Consider the following 17,596-nt stretch of genomic DNA (forward strand, 5'->3'; position numbering starts at 1 on the left):
CCTCCATAAAATGGCCACTATTGAATGTTCACTCTTTGGGAAGTAAATCAATTCTTGTCAGTGATACTGGTGCAATCCTGTGTTTTTAAACTGAATCCTACTGTAGCTCAGACCCACAGACACTATTCCTATTTTTGATGTCTCACCTAATGGGTTTATTTTCGTACGGAATCTACAAGGCTCAGGGCATGGAGGTGGCTTGGCAAGTATTTTTAATTTACTGGTAAAAATGAAACCCAAGATTATAAAAGATTTTACAACATTTGAAGCAATGCTAAATCACATGGCGTCCAACCCGCCCATCTATATTCTCATAGTATACAGACCACTTTGTTTCTGACTGAATTTCAGGAACTTGTCTCTGGCTTAGTTGTTAAATAATGTCACAATACTTGTAGATTTCAATATACAGTACATGTGAGACTGATGCCTTCAGCAAAAGTTTCCTGTCCCTCCTGGACTCAACGCATGTTCACAATCATACACTAGATTTGGTTATCAATCACGGAGTTTATGTTCATTATGTATCTGTCTGTCCATTGAATAAGTCCTTCTCTGACCATTTTCTAATCACCTTTTTAAATCACTTTAGGCAAGCCCTTTATAGGGCACATTCAACCTTTTATTCTAACCTTTTTGATTGCGATAGAAATAACCTTCATTACCTTTTTAAAACAACAGCTCATCTAACAAATACAGCTAACCTTTACTATGAGTAATTTTGTTAGTGAACATTTTATGAACTTTAATTATTTTTAATAATAAAATCACAAACATTAGGCTTCAAACATGCTCAGATGGCTCACAATTAACTCCAGTGCAAATGGAATGTGAAGACACCCTTAATGTTTTTGAATTACAGTAATTAATGAACAAGAGCTAAAAACTATTGTAATAAAGATCAAATTCAGCACTTGGTCACTGGACCCAATCCGCACTAAGCTTTTTAAAGAATCACTGGGAGTTCTGGCAAGACCTACAACTGCCTTGATGAATATGTCCCTGTCATCAGGTGATGTTCCTGAGTAATTTAAAGTAGCAGTAATCTGACCACTATTGAAGAAACCAAGTTTGGATCCACAGGAGTGGAACAATTACAGACCTGTCTCTAATGTACCATTTTTGTCAAAAATTCTGGAGAAAATAGATGCTCAACTTCATACTTGGAGACACAAAACATACTGGATAGTTTCCAGGCGGGCTTCCACCCGGGACACAGCACTGAAACTGCCTAGCTAAAGTCGTAAATGACATAACAATGGCAACTTATGCTGACAGAGTGACTGTACTAATGCTTCAGGACCTTATTGCAGCCTTTGATATGGTTTATCATTTTATCCTACTACAAAGCCTTAAATTTGAGGTCGGATTGTGTGGAATGGTGTTGAAGTGGTTTAAACTGTATTTGAGTAATCGTTATCAATACGTTTCTATTGTCAAATAATTGTATCCAACCTCTATGTCACCAGTCAAATATGGGGTACCACATGGATCAGTTATTGGTCCTTTATTTTTTTCTCTCTACATGCTGCCATTAGGTAACATAATGAGAAAACACAATGTTAATTATCACTCCTATACTGATGGCACCTTCAGTACTGCATCCACATGTGATTTGAATAAGAGGCTTGTATCTAATATGATGCCCAGTAAATCATTCTGCTACAGGGCCGATATATTGTGGAATGGTTTACCAGCCTATGTTCGGGATGCCGAAACATACTCAGTCTTTAAATCTTGACTGAAGACCTATTATTTTAGCTTAGCTTTCCTCTCTTTGGCAGTGTATGAAGAAAATGCTACTGACAGTGCCCCTTGGTGGCTGGGGTTTCCACATATTGGCTCTTTGATGTCATTATGAAAAAATGATTTATTCCTGACAGGCAGGGATGATGATATTTTACCCAAACAATTAATTCACTAATGAAATGAGGTACAGTGATGAGCAGCAGGGAGTTATTGATGCCTGGAATTAGGAAACTGTTCCAGTGAAGTTTTCAGCTTGCGGACACTGCCTCACTTCTTTTGGCTACTGGTTACCTTCAGTCTTCAGTGGTTAAACCTGACATAGCTTATTGTTCAACCTGATCTATCCTCAAGTTAAAAAAAAACATACATAGTAATATATAATATTAATTTAAAGCATAGCAACTTTTTAAAATCGGCTTCATAATTCATACATTACAGAACACAAAATCTGTGCCTCATTCCCCTGCTTTTCTACTTAAAAAAATACCAAATCACAGACCACACAAAAATGACATATACATCAAAACCCATATTTTATTATATGTATAGCAATACAATTTACATATTAAATAACACTATAATAGAATGATTCAATAGCTTTCAACAAAACCTTTTCCCTTTATCCAAGTTAAAAAAGAGGCATTGCCCAATCTCTTCAAAGTGGGTTGTTGAGACAAACTGATTCAGTGGCTTACATTTCTATTGCACACGGACTGACAACAGAGTATAACTGAAGAATTACAAAATGAAAACCAGAAGAAAAGGCTGGACATGAGGTGAAGGAAATACAAATAAGGTGTCTGATTTTTGGAATGTTGAATATGGAGACACCGTAAAAAATCGGTTCCATCAGGTCCACTTTGAACACAGTGAAGTAATGGTTAAAAAAAAGAGAAACGAAATATCGATAAGAAAATGTATGATTCTTAAAAGTACTGTATATAACAATGCTTCAAAGTTCATAAGGTATAACCAATAAAATATATACATATTTTAAAATTATATGTATATTGGTGTTACTAACAAAATATTATTAGGGAATTATTTATCCATAACTTTACTTTGGAAAAAAATGAAAAATAATCAACATAGAAGATGTAACACAATTGCAGCACAGTGTTAATATAAAAACCAGACCATTGGCCCAAATGATAAAAGGCTGTGATTTACTTACTGACATTCATTTTATGAATACCAGGCAACAAAATAAATTTTATTATAAAATAAAATTACCAAAAAAAGGGTGCAAGACATTATAACCAATTTCTTTTTGTTTTAAAGTTATAAATGTACTACAATAAGATAAATAAATGATCCAAAATGTGTGTTTCTTTTTCTTAGTGAAGGTTTGCCTGTCAACTCTTGTCAAGTGTAAAAAATATATTTTTATTCACAATTTTAGCTTCATGTGTAACTTCTTGTGGCTTAAATGACAACGAGCGAATAAAAAATAAACCTTAGAGTGCAACAGAGAAAGTAGGAAGATGCCGAAGCCGTTTTCTACTATAAGCATGAAATGTGAATATGAATGAGATGTTGAGAAAACAAGAATGCCAAAAAAGGTAAAATGCATTTTATTTAAAGCAATTGAATGAACCATCCAAAATATTTGTCTCAGCTAGCAGAAATATTCTGACACTGTTGCTTCAACATTGTAACAACATAAATGCATGTCACAGCAATGTTACAACAAGATATATGTAATATTATGTATCAGCTGGGTTTTTTATCCATTAATAGAAAAACATAGCTAGAGAAAACTAAAAAAAGCTCCCTTTTATATCTTTGGTAAAATATATTATTTTTTTCTTCAATGTATGTTTTTCATCACAATAACAGTATTACCAAGGCAGCTATATGATGAACAAAAGATTTTTTTTAACTAAACTTATATCGTTCCACTATGTATCTAACAGGACAAAGACTTAGATTAGACTCTTTGTATAGGCAAAAGTGAGAAGCCAGATAGAGAAAAATGAGGCATCCTTAAACACAAACAGCAATACTTGTAGCAGTTTTACCCTTGGACCATTTCAAGAAATGAAATCAGTCCTCACAGTACAAACAGTGCAGGGGATACATCAAATAATTTAACCTGTTTGTCTGCTGAGGAAAAAATAGATATTTATATAATAAGCCACAAACCAAACCACCTCAGATCAAACCATGAAATACAAAATAAAAACTGAGTAAAATATAGCAAAGATGGGAAAAATGTTGAATCTAACAAACAGGATCACGTCACTCCATAGTGATTTTTTTTCAGCATAGAACAGATGGTCACTTTGACGGATACCTATGAAATGTGTTCTGTGAATATTTACCCAGTTTCTTTAATATAGATATTCTCCAAAAAATTACCAGGTACTCTGGGCACTTTGCTGTCTCAATGGCCAGTAATATTAAGTAAGACTCAACTGCAAAATGACAAGCGTAAGCCATGCTTCAAACAAACTGCAGTATGTCTTTTACTTTCAGAGGGCAAACCTTCAGGAATTTCTGGATGAATTAAAAGATATTAAATTGAGGAGATATCATGTATTTTGAATACAAATAATTATGGATTAAATGGATTTTGAAAAAATATATATAAGATGCAAAATATTTATTCCTTGCGTGTCTTAATAAATTGGTAAAGTTAAATAAGTAAACATTGCTGTCATATACAAAAACAAACTGTCACTTTTAAATGCTGTCAGCTATGACCTGGTAATTCGGTCTATATATGTTACATAGATAAGATAACTGCTGAGAACTACATTGTCTGTACTATTCCTTCTCACAGAAGAATCAATCAATAACAATTGAGTGAAGAATTGCCATGGAATGTCAAATTGGGGCTCAATAATCAATATTGTCAATTGGATTGTAACAAGGCAGTAACACTGACAATATAGTGCAAACTAGTGAGAACTGTGTTTCATTGGGGGGGAACTTAAAACTGGTGCAAATGCTCAGTAGAATAACATTAAGACAAAAATGGCAAAAATAAATATAAAAAACTTCTTTCAGTGTAAAAAAGTAATCAGGTTATTTATTTAACCATGAGTCTGGCAAAAAAGGCCTCAAAAAGTCTGCCAAGTCCATGAAGTTGTACAAATTAAGTGCCTTTTTGCACCTAACGGTCATTAAACCAGAGACTCCATGCTTTCTGCAGGGTCTGATTCGTCAACAATCACCACAGTGCCGTTCCTGTCCATGGACATGGGCGCCATCCCGTTTTCATGGCTGCCGACCAAGCTGAGCATAGCCTTGTAAAGGTACTGATACTGCTCCTGAAATGGGATAAAGGGATTAATAGGAAAAATGAGCTTAAAGCGTAACCAAACAATACATGTAAAGCTATGATCTCATTAGTAACACTACTTCCTTTTATATTTTAGCAAAAAATACAAACATATGGTGTACTACTACATACTGTAATAAGCAAGTAAACTTAAACACTGAATTAATACATTTAATTTTAGTTTAATTGTATCTTTTCCTCTCCTTTCAATAAAAATTAGACATGCGGAATTGAGGTGAACTGAACTGCTACTGCTAAGAAAGCTATTGGTTATTTTCATTAACATAATAACAGGAACTACACTTATATAAAATTGTGTTTAAATATGAATAGAAACACTTAGAGGGCATGCTTCACTCACAATGTCTGTGAAAACTCCAGGTCGCATGAGGTTGATCATTTTAGCCACCTGGTAGACATCAACAGCACTCTCATTCTCCATCTGCTGTGATAAGGTGGTGAGGGCACACAGCATTCCAGCTGAAACTGCCCCAAATCTGCACAGAGCATAAATAATATCAGGTCAGTTACCTTGAGGTGCCACTAGGGGGAGCAAGACACTGATGTCTAAAATCATCATACTCAGATGAATATGTTTCAATGTCTTCTTCTCTGATAGAAATTCCAGGACAAAAGGATAACATAAGCCAGTTATGTTTTGCCCTTGAAGAAACTCCCCATCAGAACTGGAAGATGACATAACAGAAACTGGGACTCAGTCCTCGGTTGGGAGTGTAGTAGGAAATCTAAGCTCACAAAGAAACCTAAGCTCACAAAGAAACCTTTATCTTCACTAAGCCACTCAGGGAGCCCTTGAATAGCTTAATGTTGTAGTAGAAACCTTCCCCTCAAAAGCAAGCCGGCATTCCCATAGTATAGAACTGAATGCAGGAACGTAAGTAGTGAGCAGTGAGCATTATTTAACATCCAAAAGTACTTGTGGCTGTAAAACCGATTACACTAATTCAGTTTAAGAACCCAACATTGTTGCAGGAAGCAGGGATGGAACAAGTTAGCCACTCACTCATCATGCACTATGGTTGGTCCATCTCGAGCCATGGCCTCCTCTTTGATGACATTGATGAGCTCAAAAGTGCTGCTGATCGGGGCATCTGGATTAGGCCATTTCGGACACTGATAATGGCGCACCTCCAGCACATAGTCATCCTGAAGGTATGGCAAATTGATGGCAGAGAGTAATGATTATAGTTTAACAATAAATTTTATTGCACCAAATACAGCAATTACTGTTTACTGAGCCTGTTGTGCAAATGAATCCACAGTGGTTGATATGAAAAATTCAGGGACTGAAAGGAGAAAGAAGTACATTGGCTATAGAAATAATGTCATCATCAAATGGGACTAGATAACATACATTAACACTCGGTGATATAATAGCCTGTTCAAAAAGAACCTTGTTTACTGTAACATGATAATCGGCACTGGCTAAGTGGGAGGGAAAGTGAGCTTTGGAGAAGTACAAGGTCATTCTTAGGCGGACCTGCGTAGCTTCCAGGATGAAGTCATGGATCATGATCTGCTCTTCATTGGAGAGGCACAGTCGGTCCTTGCTGATGAGCGTGACGGTGAAAGCCTCGCAGTTCATGGCTTCCTCTCTGCTCGGCCAGTACACAAACTCGTCCTCGGCCTAAGTGGATCCAGCAGCGCCATGCGAGAGAAAACTTTTTCAGAGCTCAATACTCCAGTGCACTTGGCTTGTTGAAAAATCAATCACTCCAGCAAGAAAACTAACTATGACGTGGAGTGCCAGGAAAAGAACATGAATGCACGTCACTCTTCCTCGCACTCAATTTGCAATAGACAATAGCTGGAAATAGAAGAATATCTTAGAAACAGGGTGAGACTGAGAGGAAGAACTCAAACAGTCAGAGAGACTCTTGTAACTTGAGCAGCTAAAAAGATTACTGCAATGCAAGGCATTGTTCTCACCAAACCCTGGTTGTCAGGGAGCATAGCAATGATCTGTGCATTGTGGTCCCAGATCATCCTCCAGAAGTCCTTTGTCGTGTGAGGCAAGGGATGTTGGGTGATGATGAACTCGTTACTTCTGTAGTAGCCCTGAAATGGGTTAGATAATGCAATTTTCATAGATGTGCTACAAAATTGTACCTTGTCTACTGGCAGCAAGTGTATGCAGGTTTTATGTCATAATTAATTAGAGGCTTGATTGAATTATTAATAATGTGACATACAAATTACTTCAGGATATAACCATTTGTACAACTAAAAATACAACAAAAAAAATATAATTCACTAAAAAGCACTCTGATATCTTACGAATTAACATACCGTAGAAACCGCATATAGTGATCATGTCCATCTGGGTGAACTTGATTATTATAACCTTAATTTTTTTTTCTTTCTTTATGTGTCAGGCAGATTTCCATCCAATTGAGATTTGTGTATTTATTACATGAATATAACTTAATAGAACAGACAGCATCACTCTTTAGTGAATTTTATTGATTCCTTCAAAATACAGTATAGCTGTTTAAAACTCTTTTCAAATTACAGTACTGTACAAATTAAATCACTGAACAGTATAATTCAAATATGCTATAATGCAGTACTGCATATAAAATATAGCTAATTGTAGTTTACTGCATCTCATTGGCTCATTTTTAGCAGTTTATCATAAGCTTTGATGAGTCCATATTTTTTGATAGACATTGAGAGAAAATGACTTTTTTCCCCCGTCGTGTTTTCTGTGCATGCAGGAGGTAGCTAGCCAGAAGCAGACAGGTTGCCAGCAGAAAAGTAAAAAACAATAAATTTACCGTAGTTTAATTTTTGCAAAAGTTGTCATGCCCGGCTCGTACGATCCTCGTGTGTGCCACGCCCCCCTGATTATCCATGTGTGCTTCCCCGATCGTACCCAGCTGTGTCCACTTATTTTCGCCCAGTCCTGTCTATTTGAGTCCATGTCTTGCCTGAGTTCATTGTCTGTCATTGTTGTTAGTTGAAGTTTGATGTTTCCTGCTCCCCATATCCTGATTAAATCCCCTTTTTCCCCGTACCTTGCCTGCTTCCTGCCAGTCTGCCTGCCCGTGCGCACTACCCGTGCTCACTGATCGTGACAGTTGTCATGTATAAAAACCCCAAAATGAACATTGTAAGTGGACTACTTGATTATTGTAAGCAAATTATTTATACACTATTTCCATTCTGTCCCAATTTTTTTGATCCATATAAGCAGTTAATCACTATAACCGTGATCACTATAAGCAGATTCCACTGTATTTTGTTTTTCCAGTAAAGCTAACGTTCTGCTTCATTTTCTGCTGAAGTGTATCAGTGCCCAGAGTCTACCTGTATTAGTCAAACTGAATGAATTATAAAGCATTTCACTGTGCCACGTCTTGGTTTATAGGCCGTTTTATAGACATTTTTTAGGGCTACAGATGAATAATGGTGCCCTAAGCACAATCCATCCAGCATATTGGACATAGTTGAAGGACGGCCATACCATTATGTAGGAGGCATTGATGTAATCACTGCCTTTCATCCCAGGAACTGGCACCAGACCCACCCGTGCTCGTTCAGCTGGTTGGGAGGGGTTTGGGGGAAAACATTATTTTAAATCATGCAAACGTCCATGTTGGTGTTGTGCTACCTTAGACATGGTACACATATTACAGTCAGTCCATCCACAACACGTGATTTCACACTGTGAATCAGTTTTAACATCACTGAAATATTAGTAGCCAAGTGCAGAACAACATGAAAATTTCAGTTGGAGAGATAAGCACTACACAACGCGATATGGTCTTAGTGAGAAACACTACTTGCATGCAAAAACAGCTAAGTGAACCATAGTGATGTCCAATATGTGAACGAATTATTCTTTTGAGCCAGTTTTTTTCAGTGAATGATTGAACCAGTTTTCAAATTTAATAGAATCATTGATGCAGTGCACAGGTCAAAGTCTTACATCCTAGAAGTCTAAAGATATTTCACAAATTATATAAAAACACAGCAACCTTTTTACTTTAATTCACTTTCTTAGACTGTCCATAGCCATGTTGCCTTCTGTGCCTGTCCACATACCATAATTGTTGTATTTGCTCTGTGTGCACGCCCAGCCCCATGGTGACTGTGGTTCACTACTCCCGACGCTCGGCATTCGATAACTTAACGGCTTCAGCACGTTTGCTTGAAGCAGTTACTAATAAATTCTATTGAGACCCATAAAACCCTTAGCATGTGTTTATAATATAATTTATTATTTTGAATGCATAATGTTGCAGTGAAGAGATGGCTCCTCATAGCGGAGCCCAGTAACAGTGCAGAACATGCTGGGAAAATGTGTAAATAGCACCATTGTTTGTGTAATTATAAAACTTATTGTGTTTCCAGTCATCATGTGCCTGTGTCAAGCGTGAATGCTGTCCAATCCTCACATGTCTTTAGCTGTTGTAAACTATCCACCGTGTGTGTGCCTTAGTGTCTGGCGTCCAGCCTCCCTGCATTGGTGGTTGTTTGGTGCTTCTGTTAGTCCATTTAAGGATTAATAAAAGAGCGTTCTTTACCGTTTAAGCAATTCTCCTCGTTTCTTGCCAGACATTACACTACAATAACATTACTGGCCACTGGTATTGCTGTTTTTGTTATGAAATTTATTTAGTTTGGCATAAGTTAAGTTTTGGAGCTGCATTCTCCTTGCTCTATTTTTCGATTGAATGTGTGTATTTCTGTATGCAATGTTTGTGAAAGTGAGATATTTCAGGAATGTTTTAGTCGCGTTGTAGCAGCATTGATTGTATTACTAAAGCTTTAGTGATAGAAGAACCATAAATGGATAAATGCAAACTATGGGAATTAAGCAAAGGAGGGTAGCTGATACCTACAGGGCACCACAGAGGAGTTGCGATTCTTCTCCTTGTTGCAGTCCTTCTGTGCACTGAAGCAGTCCACGTAGCGAGAATTGGATTGCGTCACCAGCTGTGACAGTGACAAAGAGAGCAGTGCCACGTGAATAAGCTGTGAGAAGCTACACCCACGTGACACCTGTATGACGGCCCACAACTTTGACACAGACTATTCCCTCTTCCCTCGTGCTGTTCACTTTTTCAGTGCTGGTTTGGGAAACATGTGCCTCTCAGCACAGCTAATCTATGACAAGTCATGTTTTGACAGCTAGAGCTTCAGGATCTTGAAGGCTAAAGCAAATCAAGTGAATGGGCATTAACGTCTATTTAAGGAGCAAAACTCTGACGAATTCCTGAGGGCATTTCCAAACTGAAAGTGAAAATCAATTATGTCTTTAAGGAGTGCAAAGGATGGTGAGTGTTGTTAGTTTTAATCATATAATTCATGGTATGCTCATGCAGAAATGATCTGTTCTGTGCAGATTTCTGTGCAGCAGGAGATATGAGATATGGGGGGGAGGTGTCAATATATAACATCTAAAATCAAATGTTTGACATTTGAAAATGCTTCCCTTGAGCTGAAATGGTATAAAAGACATTTTACGTGGACCTGTGCTAGCTAGCCTTGTATTGTGTTTTTTCCCTTAGCTAGAAAATTAATATTTGTGGTTTTGGTGAGTGTCCAGGTCAAACCTTAGTTAGAGATGCAGTTTAATTACATATCCTGGATTGCTCAGCCTGTGGCTGAAAGAGCCGGGCGAGATGAGGAGCTCTCCATACGTGAATTCCCTACATCCCAGGAGAGGGAAGGATAGACTCTTAGTGAGGAGAGGGATTCAATTAAAATCCTGTATTGAAAAAGCACCGAAGCGCAATGCTCTGCGACAGCAGGAGGATTTCGCCTGCAGCAGCTGCTGGATCACAGAGTCTTAAGCGGAGGAATTAATGGTCAATTAAGGGTGCCTTCGAAATGGACATTTTGTGATCAGCGCATGGCGAAGTTGGGAAGCAGGGCACTTTACGGTGGAGCTAGAATGAAGCCAAAGCATGTGCCTCCTCCTTGTTCTGCTTTTCTCATTTTATTAGTTTCACATTGATATCCAGGGTGTGAAGCTGAAGCATAACCCATTCTGTCAGTGCGCCATATTAACTATGACATTTGTGATAAGTTAAATAGACAGGCTGAACAAGTGGAGAAGGAATGTGACCAATGCCCCCCTCCCCCCCTCCATGAGGGCACCTACCTTAAACTGCTTCTCCAGCCGAGTCCTGCCAGCCAGACCCGGCGTCAGGATGCTGTTGACGTAGCTGTGGAGCTGACAGACTGGCACTTCGGTCTCTTTGCCCAGAATGGCTTCCAGCAAGACGTCGTGGATGAAGACGTACTGCTCCTGTACAGGAGAGGCCGTGGAGAGTCAGCGGGCTGCAGGAAACCTCTGACCCGACAGGCTGCTTCTATCCATTACAGAAGCAGTGGGAGCTTGAGGAATCTCATTTACCAAACTTTAGTTAGTGTTTATGCAAAGGAAGAAGCAATACGAAATATCAGTAGCATCATTTATCAATAGGAGAGCCTAGAGATCAAGACCATGTAATGGCTTTGAAAATGCATATTTATGCCTTTCGGAAATGGAGATGTGGAACAGTTTTAAAAAATGATATAAGGCACAGGGTTCCTATTATTATGGGGTAATGAAATTATTTTAAAATGGAACTTTCATTCTCTATAAAATGCATACTGACAGGCACACAAATGCAGGTAACTACAGACGCACATGCCCATTAACCTGAGATGTCGTATTTTAAGAAAAAATTATGAAGTGCGCTTCATCCATATACAGGTGTACAGCGGCACAAAGTAATATATCCACCCAGCAGGACGGCGCAACATACAAACGGCAAGTGACAAGGGAGGGTTTTCACAGAACTCAGAGCAGGTGTCCACCTACTGTGAATGCGCTACTGTGCAGGCAGTTGCTGTAATGTCATTTTTGTCACAGAGATCAGACATGAAGGACTCATTTGGAGGCTGCTTGTGAAGTCATGTACCATTTGAAAATTGGAATAATGTGGACGGTCCATCCAGTGACAAAAGCGTGTCATGGTCATTCGCTAGGCAGGCGAAAAGTACCAGCGAACCAGAAAAGAGGTGGACCAAAGATTGTACATAAATACCTTTTATACCCTCTATAATCAGACTGAAAAGAAATAAGACTATCAGATTCGAAAAATGGCTGGCTGAGGAAGTCCAGCAATACTGACATTTATATGTTTCCTCACTACGGAAATATAAAGACTCCCACATGGCCCACATTAACTAAAATAAAATATGTTCGTAAATGCAAAGCCACATATCAGTGTCCTTGCATTCTGTAAGTAGATAATGTGCAATTTTAGAAAAATACTTATTTTTAGAATAATATTCATGAGACTTATGAGCAGCTTTGTCCTACAGTGCTATCCTACAGTGCTATCCTACAGTGCCACCCCAGCACAGGCATCAAAGTACGCAGTGCCCAGCTGCAGTGGTACAATATATATGGATGTCCAGGAAAGAATATGCCTGTAGGAGGTGGAAACTAGCCTTCAGAGAGCAAAACAGGGGGTTTGGACACAAGCATAGGCGTAGGTGAGAGTGCAAGATGGGGGAGGGACACAATTTAATCATTTAAATGCACCATTCTGTTTGTTAAGGGGAAGGATGAAGCCATATTATGCCCCTGGACACAAGGATTTATATACGTAGTGAAATGTGTATGTAAATAATAAATACAGCACCTCTGTCTGGACCAAGTAGTTACGCTGCATGCGGATGTGTCTGAGGAACCCGAGAATATTGACTGTGCCTTTATCCTTCATCTGCTTGAGCATGCTGTCAATCACGATATATGTCCCTGTTCGGCCAACTCCAGCACTAGAAGAGAAATGCAGAAGCTCACAGACAGCACAAAGCAGGAGATGTGCACAGATATTTCATAATGCATGCATTTTCAATGTAGCATCCCTTAATACAAACAGAAAGCATCCTGATTACATAAGTAAAACAATGAAAGAAATACACGCACGACCCAAACGTGACACCAGCAGTGTCAGCTCAGAATGAATAGCCTATTTAATGGCGTGGAGGAATAAATTTCAAGTCTGAAAGAAATAAGTTTGCCCTTTAGGCCACCATAGCTGCACTGGCAGCAGAGGAACGCCGCCATTCATCTCCCAGCATGCCTCTAATGGTGCTCTCTGGTTCCCAAAGAGCCTCCTACCTGCAGTGTACCACCACTGGGCCCTGCTCTGCCTTCTGTGCTGCTGAGGACCTGCTGATGAAGGTGAGGACTGGCAGTGCGTACTCCGGCACCCCCATGTCAGGCCACTGCGTGTAGTGGTACTGGATCACGATGCGCTCATTCTCTCTCCCCTTCGCTGTTCCCTTCTGGCCCTGAGATGAAATTGAATTTTTTTCCCAAACAACAGAAAACAGAAACTCTATCTAAAAGGTGAATTATGGTGCATTGTGTGACGTGTCCACAAAGCCTCAAAACTAACCTCAACAGAGGTTATTATTTAACAGGTAAAGACGTATTGCTTTAGAAAGAGTTTTAAAAAAATTCTGAGAAAAGGACCTGGTAGATTTAACACTGGCTGCCAGGTATGGGTGGCAATTTTTCACTGATTAAGAGGCAATTTCAACCCAGGAGGTATCAGGACACTGTTGCTGTTGGGCTTTAGAAAGCTGGTCTCAGCTGTACCGGTCTGGCACAGCACACCTTTTTAAATAAGCAGGTTTAAATATAATGCATTTCAACCAAAATAAAACTGCACATATTAGCAAATGACATATAAACTGGGCATGTGAACCTGAAGCACAAGGTGCAGCTCTAGAAGAGGTGGACACACAGACTCACCTTCTTAGCTTTGGTGTTTCTCAGGAGGAACTGTCGCACTGTAAAGCAGGCGTGCACATTAGTGCTCTTCAGCGTGACCACAATGTTCCCATACTCCTCGCTGTTCTCCATGGGCCAGTACTGATCACATTTCCTCTGAAAGGCAGTCGAAGAGCATAACAATAGTTATCAGCACTCCAATGTCACATCGGCCAATCAGCTCTGTAACGTACCTGGCAATCTCATCGCACCTCTGTGGGAGCATCCCCCTCGGCACTGTTCAATCATTTTATAACCATGGGTATGAAGCCGAGAAAAAGCAGCTCCTCAAAATATAGGGATCACAGCCGCATCCGTGCCTCAGGATATTCTGCATTTAAGGAACTGGGCCACTTACTCTTCCCTTCTCAACAAGGTTTGTGATCATGACGATGATGCCTGTATTTTGTTCCCATATCATCCTCCAAAAGTCTTCAAAGGTGGACTTTAATGGACCCTGAGCAGCAATGTATGCCTTAGTATTATTGTAGCCCTGGGGATAATACAGATGGTCGAGATTCATTTATATGGTCCAACTAGCATACAACAAACATAGCAAAGCATAGAAGATGCATGAATTTAATAAATCCTGCAGTAACTTACATCCACATAGTTGGCATTGATATAGTCGCTGTGTTTGGTGTCCTTCCCTGCTAGAGGGCGGAGCTTCACCCTGCTATGATCATCTGCGTCAAAATCAGGAAGCACAGAAGAAAGCAATATGTTTCACCCAGTGGGAAAAAAACACAGGCAGCCTTCAGAAGGATGCCTACGTGAAACTCCTGTGGATGCGAGAATGATTTTTTTCCCGAGCCTATGAAGGAAGTGCCAGCCCACTTACAGGCAATGATGTTGATGTATCTGTTCTTGTGCTTGTTGTCGGGGTGGTTGGAATGCTCTGCTGTAATCTTCATGTCAGATGTGCAGTGCTGGACCACCTAGGAGAAGCAGAGGAGAGAAATGGCAGGTACACAAAATCCTGCTGATACACTCCTCAACCCTCTACCACAAAGCACTGAGCAGAGCAGGACATAACCCTTTGGCTAATACTCTCAGCGCCCTAATGCCAACCATAGCCAATATGGATATAAAAAACAGCAACTGAAAACATTTAGACCGATTTGGACAGCTGGAGATTGCCTATTAGTGTCTTTGGTGTGTACATCATTGTAGATTTAATGCAAAAAAATGGTTTGCTGGGAAATGCACACTGGCACAGTACACACTGAGGAGCACTGAGTGGATGGAAGTGACGAGACCCAGGGTTCTGTTCCAGGCCCATCTGCTTTTACTCCGCCCTGTGCACTGATACTTACTTTGTCCCTGGCAATTCACACTGTCGTGCAGCAGGCAGCTGTCTGCTTTCTGGAGACAGATGCCGTCTACAGACCCTACGAGTTCATTACACACTGCATAGAAAATCTCAGAATCATCTGCTTCAATATGTTCAATATGCTTCTTTTTTAGTGAACTTTGCGTAATGTTTACTGATTACTGCGGTGAATTTATTGCACATTTCCTGGTTGCTGTATTAAATATTATAGATGTTGCTTAAGGATTGTAATAGATGAAAAAACATTGTTATACTTATATTTATACATAAGAAGACACACATGATAAATAGCTGAATAATTGAGCTGGAAAGAGCAGTGCGGGGTGGGGGGGTCACAGATACATAACCCATGTATAAAATGAACTTCCAAACAGCTGCCATTGCAAATTCGGTATTATTCACCACTGTGTACTAAGCCTCAGGACCAGTTATGCTCAGCAGAAAGCCTGCTACACTCAGTTACATCCAGGAAGCACATCTTCTGCATCCACCGGTTCTGCCGGCTAATTTGGCGCTTTACCATCTGATGGACAAGCCCTCAGAAGTGTCCTCCATCTATCCTGAATCACACAATTAAACTGACTACTGCAGATTGATGCTGAGTCCTGCATTTAAGTGTGGTGAGAAGAACTGAAGGGGACTCATATCTCACAAACAACTGGTAAATCGAGCAAATAAAAAAAAAATGTCATAATATTCGAGGAATCTACAATGCAGTGACTCATATGGTAGAGGCCTGGACTTGTAATAACAGCCATTAGTGTCATACCCCACAAGGCCAGATGCATCCTGCCCATATCTATAAAACCTAATGGTATGTCATAAACAATAGCAGAGCACAAAGACTAAGCTAGGGGATGATCAATTTCTGTTTGATCACAGCAGAGACGCAGCTGTGATCAATGCAATTGCCCACAGGACTCATAAATAATTTATATATATTTTTTTGTGCTTCACGTTGGATGACCCCAATTACAGCCGAGCTCTCTAGAGGTAAATATTTGTCATGCGCATGAACCTGCCTGATGTGACTCAACATTCAGGCCAAAGCAACCAGCCAGGAGAGGAGCCTAAATGAGTAACGTAATAGCCTGCTTCCATAGCCATCTGCTCCCACCATTAGCGAAAACACACGCATACACACATGTGTGCAGACAGTCATGGGCAGATTTAGCACATGCCAGCTAGCTAGCCCATCCATCTCACTCCTTGATCTGTGTCTAAGCAGCAGAGGAATCAGGGGCCAAAGCCATTCACATGCCTGACTCCCCCCCCCCCCCCCCAAGCCCTTCCTTATGATGTCTCTTATAAAGGGTAATAAATACGCTCCCCAGTCCACCAGGTGAAATATGTTAATGCATCCGGATTCACTGTCAATATCTCGATCAGTCGAGAGGTAAACCAGGATCAAATGCTCACCTCAAACTCTTCTGAGAAGCCATGCTGATTATTCGAGTACAGCTCCATGACATGTTTCAGGAACTGCTTAACCGGAATGGCGTCCATGTCATCTGGAATAAAGAGGTGACCAGATCAAGATTCCCAGTGAAGCTTAAAATGCGCTTAAAATGCGTAAAGTCTAATGACCAAGAAGCAAACGCTGTGCCCTGATGTTTTCATTGTTATTTATTTGTAAAATATTTTGCTAAGACAAATATAAAAAACACATTTCATATCTCACACGTTGGTGAGGAAATCCCCAAAAATGATTCAGGCCAGTCCATGAATAGTTTTTAAATTAATTTAAATTTTATTTTTCATAACCATATGCAGGGGGCGGCATGGTGGTGCAGTGGTTAGCACTGTCGCCTCACACCTCTGGGACCCGGGTTCGAGTCTCCGCCTGGGTCACATGTGTGCGGAGTTTGCATGTTCTCCCCGTGTCGTCGTGGGGTTTCCTCCGGGTACTCCGGTTTCCCCCCTCAGTCCAAAAACATGCTGAGGCTAATTGGAGTTGCTGAATTGCCCGTAGGTGTGCATGTGTGAGTGAATGGTGTGTGAGTGTGCCCTGCGATGGGCTGGCCCCCCATCCTGGGTTGTTCCCTGCCTTGTGCCCATTGATTCCGGGATAGGCTCCGGACCCCCCGCGACCCAATAGGATAAGCGGTTTGGAAAATGGATGGATGGATAACCATATGCACTGAAGAAAAGAAACATTATTATGGCATTAATGAGACTGAAATCTTGGCTCTTAGTAAAAAGAGAAGCAGACTGGCATCTTTCAGAATTCATAATGATGTCTATACTCTGATTGTACTGTAGATGAGTTCCAACCCAGCATTAAACCACAACCTTGGAGACTGTTTGTGCTATTGTACTGTGTTTCTTTCAGTGGAGCATATCAGAGAGGTTACATATCACGTGCTAGATATTCGCTGCCATTTAAACCACTGCACTGGTCACATCATTATTGTAAAGGGCT

General features: G+C 40.0%; 1 protein-coding gene across 2 annotated transcripts in view; it reads right to left on the reverse strand.

The window, feature by feature from the left end:
* Positions 1–3,307: 3,307 nt before the first annotated feature.
* The window catches only part of LOC125745413 (receptor-type tyrosine-protein phosphatase gamma-like), a 159,441-nt gene continuing 145,152 nt past the window's right edge, over positions 3,308–17,596 (reverse strand). For both annotated transcript variants that reach the window (XM_049018286.1, XM_049018287.1), the window contains 15 exons: positions 16,594–16,685; positions 14,683–14,779; positions 14,445–14,527; positions 14,200–14,334; positions 13,824–13,958; positions 13,185–13,357; positions 12,703–12,838; positions 11,169–11,315; positions 9,904–9,997; positions 8,523–8,599; positions 6,986–7,114; positions 6,537–6,683; positions 6,060–6,202; positions 5,397–5,532; positions 3,308–5,024 (listed from right to left, as the gene is read on the reverse strand). In XM_049018286.1, the coding sequence (XP_048874243.1) occupies positions 4,878–5,024; positions 5,397–5,532; positions 6,060–6,202; positions 6,537–6,683; positions 6,986–7,114; positions 8,523–8,599; positions 9,904–9,997; positions 11,169–11,315; positions 12,703–12,838; positions 13,185–13,357; positions 13,824–13,958; positions 14,200–14,334; positions 14,445–14,527; positions 14,683–14,779; positions 16,594–16,685 (1,871 nt within the window). In that variant the 3' untranslated portion in view covers positions 3,308–4,877. The remainder of the gene's footprint in view (positions 5,025–5,396; positions 5,533–6,059; positions 6,203–6,536; positions 6,684–6,985; positions 7,115–8,522; positions 8,600–9,903; positions 9,998–11,168; positions 11,316–12,702; positions 12,839–13,184; positions 13,358–13,823; positions 13,959–14,199; positions 14,335–14,444; positions 14,528–14,682; positions 14,780–16,593; positions 16,686–17,596) is intronic.

Source organism: Brienomyrus brachyistius, chromosome 6 (genome assembly GCF_023856365.1).
Source record: "Brienomyrus brachyistius isolate T26 chromosome 6, BBRACH_0.4, whole genome shotgun sequence".
Classification (NCBI taxonomy): Eukaryota; Metazoa; Chordata; class Actinopteri; order Osteoglossiformes; family Mormyridae; genus Brienomyrus; species Brienomyrus brachyistius.